Source organism: Pterocles gutturalis, unplaced genomic scaffold, assembly GCF_000699245.1.
Source record: "Pterocles gutturalis isolate BGI_N339 unplaced genomic scaffold, ASM69924v1 scaffold34226, whole genome shotgun sequence".
NCBI lineage: Eukaryota > Metazoa > Chordata > Aves > Pterocliformes > Pteroclidae > Pterocles > Pterocles gutturalis.
The window spans coordinates 16,233-24,589 of NW_010101549.1; the positions used below are offsets into that span (position 1 = coordinate 16,233).

The window sequence follows — 8,357 nt, forward strand, 5'->3', positions numbered from 1 at the left end:
ACATAAAATGAATATGTCTAAGAACATCCAGATTGATGTTAATCCACTGGTTCCTATTTGTTCAAAAGTTATAAAAATAGATTTTTACTAAAACAAAGTGTACATGTGTATATGTAAGTATACACACACCCATATACATATATACATGCATACGCACACCTCACAAATTAAATTTTAGGTTGTTAGCTAAAAACAGATTTAAAGTTTATCATTACATGTTCATATCCAACTTCAAAATACTTTGCCTATCACTATTTCAAGTAGTTAAACTTCAGTTTAAGTAACAGCACAGGCTGAGTACTCACCTGCTCAGTAAGTTCTCTGACGTTTGTTAGGTTCTTCTGTAGGCGAGTCTGCCAACCGTACTTTAAGTCTGACACCATTCACAATCTTGCCATGCAACGCAGTTATGGCATCACTGGCACTTGCTCTGTCTGCAAATTTGGCATAGGCCACATTTTTACCAGCAACGAGGTAAACTTTTATCAAGTGTCCAAAACGACTGAGAGGGGGAAAATAAAAGAAGAAAGAAAAAAAAAAGATAATTTCCAGGTTTTGCTGCCAACATAGATACCATTATCCAATCTGAACTATATATAATTCAGTAGCTGTAAAAACTATATTCTCACAGGTATGCTACATTTTCTTATGCTGCCCTCTTCCAAAACTCCCAATTTTCATATTCCTTTCTCTAGAATTACAGACAGGAATAGAAACACAAAAGTTTGTAGGCAAGGTTTTCTATGGATCATTACAATATAACCACAAGCACCAGTAATTTCTCTCATTTAAAAGAACAAGTAAAGTTAATCAATAGAGTCCCCAAGCACTAAATGGCACTCATAAAACAAAACAAAAAAAACCCCAAACAAACCAAAAATAATAAACACACACAAACCAGTAGATAAACTTGCATCTCACTTAAATAAACTTGCTCAGTTGTGATTGATCTTTTAAAAGGTCTCACTGAAATGACTCAGAAAGCAAGCACTAAAGCTTTACAGAAAAACCCAGATTTTCAAGTCCTCAGGAGATTCCTAGACAGTTCCTTAAAAAGTTTAAAAGTTTTAAAAAAAATAAAGTCTGCTTGCTTTATACTGAAGTTATACAAGTGTCGAGACAAGGGCGCATAGCCTTTTTCTTCTCTAGCATCTGATTAAGAAAAACCAGTATATCAAAGAGGTACAGTCTTAAATTCCACACAAGTGCATGTTGTTTCTTTTCCTCTCCTGTTGCTTTGAAAATACTTTGGCTTTCCAAAAATTTATTGCCAATGCCAGCTATTAGAAGAGGGAAATGTCTCTTTCTTCAAGAGGACAATAACAAGAAATAATATAAAATACTGGAGAACAGCTGAACTATAAATTCGTTTTAAAAATGGCAAGTCTTTTCTCCTCATAAGGATGCAGTGTGAAAGGACAGTTGAAACAGTGTCATTAAGACACAAACTATCAAAATGTCTCATGATATGTTAGAAAAAAGCCTCCCTGAGTAACTCCCCTAAGTTACTGTGGAAATTTATCAAAATACTTACATTCCCTAGGGAAATATGTACAATAAAATGACAAAAAAATTAGGCTACAAGAACTGGAAGTACCACATTTTTTGGTTAAAAATGTTAAAGGATTAGACATTTTACTTCCCATTACGTTAATCAATAATAAAGCTGCTGTCCTGATGACATTGCATCTATGCTTCAAGGTGATTTCTATTACACACTTGTTTCAAAAAGCAACTGTTACCTGTTGATCACTTATTACTTATTGACTGCTGTACAGTCTTTTCTGGAAAGAGTTTTCATTATGACAATTCTTTTATTTTCAACATTTATTTTAAATATTTCATGGTTATTTTTTTTTGTTAGAGAACGCTTATTTGTTAAAGGAGTCTTACCAGAACACATCCTCCAATACATTTAAGGGTAAAGGATGAGGATGAAAAAGTATGAAAAGCCTTTCCTTCACAGAAGTGTCAGGCGGAACTTTTTTTTTGGGTGGTGGAAGTATGGCATCTGTTTGGGGCTGAAGTAACTGTGCGCCAGGAGTTCCTCCAAATGACTGCTGAGACAGTGAAAAAAAAAATTCAGGTATAAATTCACCAATAGGGAGGAAAAAAAAGTCTTTTACCTTATTAACAATTTGTATTCCTATCACAGAATAAACAGGCTCTACCAGTTCTCATCTTAATTAATTTGTTTACTTTGGTTATTTCATTAAATTGGACAATAAATCCAAGTAAGGTCAGACACCTTTCCAGGGAATAAAAATGTAAACCAACCAGAGGTACACTGTAAAAAATGCAGCATCTAAAACAGTTACTGAAGAAAGTGAGTAGTGCTCTTTATTGACATATCTGAAGTTTCTTACAACAATTCAGAAGAATATTAACAGTATTAATTATATTAACTTACAGGAGGCGCCCTATACTGCTGAACAACCCCATTGTTATTCTGCAGCACTGATGACACGTGTGCTGTTACCAGCTGTGTTGCCATTTTTCTGATGAGGCTGCAAGCAGAAGTGATAATAAACTACTTTAAATAAAGAGCTAAGTTACAGTAATCTTAAATTCAGCAAGAGAAAATAAGTTTTAATGCAGATCTAAAAGTATCACTGGAAATCTACAAACCCATGTAGATAATGAAAATCAAGTCAGGCTTTCATGACACTCTAGACATGATCTAGAGTAGGCACGCTAGCTGCAACTCACTGAAAACACTCATACATTTCTACATATAGAGATACAACACCCTTCTTTTTTTTTAATACTCTGGGGGGGGGGTCTACAGAGCTCACTACATTTTGTGAAAGGTGCCTAGAAGGCAGAAGGGACAATTTCACCCATTTCAATAAAGAACACAGAGTTAATTCAGAAGTCAGAATATTATCACAGATAGTTTACTTCCAGCTCTCATTGTCCAGTAGTTTAATTTTGTTCTGTTGGGGAATTAGAAAAAGCAACTGCACTTTTTGCATAGCTTCACATCCCGTGTTGCAGGACCAGGAAATAGTAGGAATTATTGAAGAATTAAGGAAACTGTTTCCAAGAAGGATGGTTGCTATGAATTGCCTTTTTTTTTAGTTCAGATCAGGCATGCATTTCTGAAGTGAATCTCCTCACTGTCCCTCCTTACTTCTCTCATTCATATCCCAGAATAGGTTTGACATGAACTAGATTCCTTTAGGAAGAAACTAAGACAAAATATTCACTGCAGGAGCATACCTAAGCCGCACCAACTTGTAATGGGCATTCAAACCACAGAACAGATCAGAGATGGTCAAAATAAAACCTGACATCCCCATACATCAGATCCTTGGCACCCAGTTTTATTCTACATGTGCTTCACAAGGCTATTATTTGCAGTACTGCAAACAAAACCAAGAGCGTAAGTAGATAAATCTGGTTTTAATACAAAAACCTCATTAAAAACATATTGCAGCCTTGTTACATATTACAGAGACATTTACAAAGATTCTTGCCAAATCCAAGATTTTACAAAGTATCTTAGGAACACACTTTAATCTTTTCTTTATCAAGGACTACTAAGTTACAAAAGGCTTATTCTAAATCATTCAAAAAAACCCCCACAAACCCAAACACCTACAATTCAGAAAATGCCATCTACAAGCATGAAACATGATCACAGTGACATTGCTGTTATGTCTTAGGCTAGTTTATTTTAAATTTTGCTCTCCAGAACAAAACTTGCAGCTTTCTATCTCTATGTGTTGGTACTTACTCTGAGCTATCATTCCCATCTTCTAGGAAAATGACAGTTAATCGATTTCCAGGAGGATACTCAAACCCATGTAATTTATACTTGGCATATATAGCTGATGCAGCAGTACTGTACTGAATCACAGCGTACCCTACAAATACAGCACACACAGTTTGATTCAGTATTAAATCAGTAAATCCCAAGAACAAACTACACTCGTATAAAATAATATTATTAAACTGCACATTAGTCATGCATGACATAAAATTCTTAAGTCTTTTTACCACACAATACATTCCTTAATAGCAACATGAGTAGTATTTGTGAAGAAAACTTCAGTGGAATTAACTAGTGACAGATCAGCTATATTTATGCTAACCTGAAAAGATGGCAATAAAGCAACACAAGTGAAAACATGTCTTTTTGCTTAACCATTAGAAACAAAAACATATACAGTTTCATTTTAAAATGCAATTATCCCATCAACAGTGAATCTCAAGTACCGTAAAAGTTACATTTTAACTCTCCAAATCATTTCCATTTCAAGTTTCCTGGAGAAAAGATGTCTTGCATATTTCCCTCAGCAATAGCAAAACTACTGACTGAAACCAAAACAATCCTTCCAATACAAAACTTTGTTTTGGAATTATTTAATCCCATTTACTCATGACAGCTTCTACACACAGAGACACATACACTAAACCCTATTCCAAGATGAAAACTTAGAAGATCTGTATAAAGAACATTAAAACTAGATGTCTAATAATTTTCAAAACTTTTTCTCCTTTTATTCTGCCAAAAATTAACTGGAACAAAAAAAACACTTCTCATGGTTTTGATTCTGTCCTTCTTGAGATTCTGTTATCTGAAAATAAAGGTATTTAAGGCTACCTGTAAACAGAGGTTCAAACAAAACTGAAATTTTGGGTTTATCCATCAGCGATAACAGCAGCCATTGATATATAAGACATTAATTTTTACCAAAAAGTGTACTGCATTTTGCAACACAATTGAAGTACAATTAAGATCCATTCCCTTCATAGAATGAAAAAAAAAATTCTTTGTTTATTTTTACTCACCACTATTAGTAAGAGGATCTCGCTGAACATCACAATATTCCAGTCCTGGGACTAGATCAAAGAGGGCAAACAGCTGCTCTTGGATAAAGGGAAGCCGTGATAACACTGACAGACGTTTGGAGACTGACTCTTGAATTCTGGTCTCATTTTTTTCAAAACTACAAAACTCTGGCTGCCCACCTCAATAATCAACATGAAAATAAATAATTCAAGTCATCACACTAGCACATCCTCATTCCATATGTATTCTTCATTCAACTTCTAAAAGTAATCCAAGTCAATTATATAATCAAGGTAACATGCTTATTTCATTAGTGTAGGTCACAAAATTGTCCAACTAGAACAAAGTAAGCCATAAAAGAATAGAAATGAAATGCCTGGCTCCTTTCTAACTCCAACACCCAATCTACTATTTAAGTGTTGGCCTAAGCCTCCCTTCCTCCAAACTGCGTTCTTACTTTCTGACCATACTCAAGACTACAAACCATTCTTAGTAGAAAAAGCTGTGACTTACAAAATGGAAGCATATTTCCTCTTGGTTCTTGCCTTGTGTTATTACTATAATAATCATGTTCAAAGGACTCGGATGACTTATTTTTAGGTTCAGCCAAAATGGCCCTGTAGCCTGAAAGAAACGACCACATATATAGCAACACCTCAGCACATCTGAATTACCTGATCAGATCTGTATTCTTTAAGTACTGTATTTAGAAACATATTGGTCACAAAACCCAGTAAGTGCTGACTGTAGGAAAACAACTATCTAACAACTTTTGAAGTCCACCATAATAATCACGTGAAAGTTAACAACTTCCATGTAGAACTACTCCTAGTCACAAACCAAGCACAACAGAGCCTACAAGCTGTGACGGTGACCGAGCACTGGCACAGGTTGCCCAGGGAGGTTGTGGAGTCTCCATCCTTGGAGATATTCAAAAGCTGTCTGGACATGGTTCTGGGCAATCATGGTTCCCAGGTGACCCTGCTTTAGCAGGGGGTTGGGCAAGATGACCTCCAGAGGTGACCTCCCAACCTCAACCATTCTGTGATGCTTGGCAGGATTCAGGGATGTTCTAGAAGCAACTACTTGAACTTCCATGCTATAACAGCAGTTTATGTATGTTTTGCACTGATACAGGTTTTGCTTTCATGAAAAAGCTGTGTATTACTCTCAGGCTATCCAACTAACTTCACTTTAACTTCATAGCAGAAAGAAAATGAAATTTAACTGCTAAGTAATCTTGGACTCACTTTCCTATGCAAGAATTGTCACAAATATAATTTTTGTAGAAACACTTAAAACAGATGTTATAGAACTTCTGTGTATATTAGTGGGGATGAAAAAGCACACCGAGACAACAAAAAAAAACCAACCATATCCACACACCAAGTTGTTTCATATTTGTGATTAAGTGAACACTGAAGAGGAGGTTGGACATGAAGCCTGCTGTTAGGTTTCCCCAAAAGCCTTTCTCCTCCTGAATGAGCAAAACATGCCATACTTCAGCCCCTGACCACCTTGGTGGCCTTCCACCAGACTCATTAAATTCATTAACCTGAACATGTGGTTAACATTAGCACTAGTGTATAAGTGACAGATGGTTGGTCATAAAGCATACAAAGTCTTCCATTCATGACATAAAAAGAAAATAAAAACTCCCAAACTTCAATAAGGATGAATCTGTTCTTAAACAAATGTAACCACAACAGAATCCCAATGGATTATCAGATACATTTTCATATATAAATTCACGTTATATCAAATATATTTGACTAAAAATGCATATTCCCAAAGATACATTACAATGAGGTTTTCCTGGTATGAAACCTACATTACAGGACAATAACAACACATGAAAGAAAACACTGTATCCATTTCCAAACTTTTTTCACTGATCTTACTTGAAGTTTGGTCCTGCAAGCATGTGATCAGGTGACTGCTCTCAACAAATACTAATAATACTACTTTTTATTTATAATAGAACTTTGTCTCAAGATGTGTTTATATCATAAATAATTCACCTGCAAACAAAACTAAAAATTAAAGTATATTAATGATGATACACATTTATTGTGAAAAACTTGAAAGAATTCAGTCAGATTCTTACTTCGATCACATTCTTCAATTGCTCGGGCAGCTTGCGATGGTTTCAAATACCTCACGTAGCCCAAACCCTTACTTTCTCCAGTAGTCTTGTTTTTAATAATGCTGCAATATTCAATGTCTCCATACATCTAAAACAATTAAAAAGCACATTAATTTACAATATGTGAAAATGGATTAAAGTTCTACACATTAAGCCCTTGTGATAAATTAAGTTTAAAATAACAATTGAAAAAAATAGCAAATCAGTACCTTAAACTTCTCTCGCAGATCTTCCTCTGAATAGGATTTTGGTATCATAACAAAGATTCGCGTAAGCTCCTCATCTTCAAGATCTCGGTGGCTTCCAGAAGCTCTTGACTGTGCAATAAATACCTAAAAAGAGAATTATGTAGACACTAATTACTGGAGAAGAGGTCTTAACCACATATCAACAAGCAAGATAAATGTAAACACTTGTTAGAACCACTTATCTTTCACATAACCTAGCTTTTCTTATATAGGAGAAAAATGAGATCTCCGATCATAGATGCACCTGCAACAGAAGACCTACAAGTACGGCACACCCCAAATGGTTTCCCAAACAGGACAGAAGCCAGCTGAAGTTCTTACTGAGGATAATGAAGAATGGTCAGGAATATCAAAGCCTGATTCAGCAGCACTGCCAATGTCACAGGTGGCATACAAGGTAGCAAAAAATGCATTACTGCAACAGGCCTAGGATAGCAGTAGTAACCAAAAATAAGCATGCCAAAAACCAGAAAACAGCGGTCCATTAAAACATTGCTACTGCTGTCCACTGCTCAGCTGGGGCAGTCTGCAGGTCTAGTACTCTATGAAAGATTGTAACTTCTCACATGTAGAACTGCTAAAAACTTTTTTCATTATTGAAATGAATTTAACCTCAAAAGTACACCCCAGAAGACAACTACAGAAAAAAAAAATAAAAAACAAAAAAAAACCAAAACAAGCCCCAAAACAAACAAATAAGAAAGATACAAACAACCTTAAAAGTAAGCCTCTTATACAAGAGCAGCAACTGATTTCACAGAGCTCTTAAATCATTTTTCTAATGGTCACAGAAGGGGTGAGGAGTACAATTCTGATCTTTTGGCTACTAACGACAAGTTCTTCAGAAGAGATCTCACTGATTCAGTTGCACATTCAAATCAAACACGTGGAATCTTCTTGCACTGATCAAAGTCATTCTTATCTTCACAGTAGTTGGGAAATGTGAAAACAAGAAGTGAAAAGCTGGCAGCGAGTTCCACAGACTAAAAAACCACCATAATTTTTTTGAAAGAACTGTGCACAAGATACAAACCCAACCTAAAATACATTTGCAAAGACAGTTCTATTTCTCCACGTGATTCGTCTTAGAATATTTCACACAGATTCCCTCAAGTTTAAAACAAATAAATAACAGAGGAAAAGCTGGTTCCCAGGTTCTTCATTT

The 8,357-nt window shown here is 35.4% G+C and overlaps 1 protein-coding gene across 1 annotated transcript; it reads right to left on the bottom strand.

Moving 5' to 3' along the window:
• Positions 1–222: 222 nt before the first annotated feature.
• On the bottom strand, positions 223–7,276 carry RBM45 (RNA binding motif protein 45; the record flags this gene model as incomplete). The annotated part of the gene is made up of 8 exons (XM_010083824.1): positions 223–502; positions 1,894–2,060; positions 2,411–2,507; positions 3,740–3,869; positions 4,798–4,977; positions 5,312–5,422; positions 6,906–7,032; positions 7,154–7,276. Coding segments are annotated over 8 exons (1,128 nt in total), but the record flags the coding sequence as incomplete, so codon positions are not given.
• Positions 7,277–8,357: the final 1,081 nt, after the last annotated feature.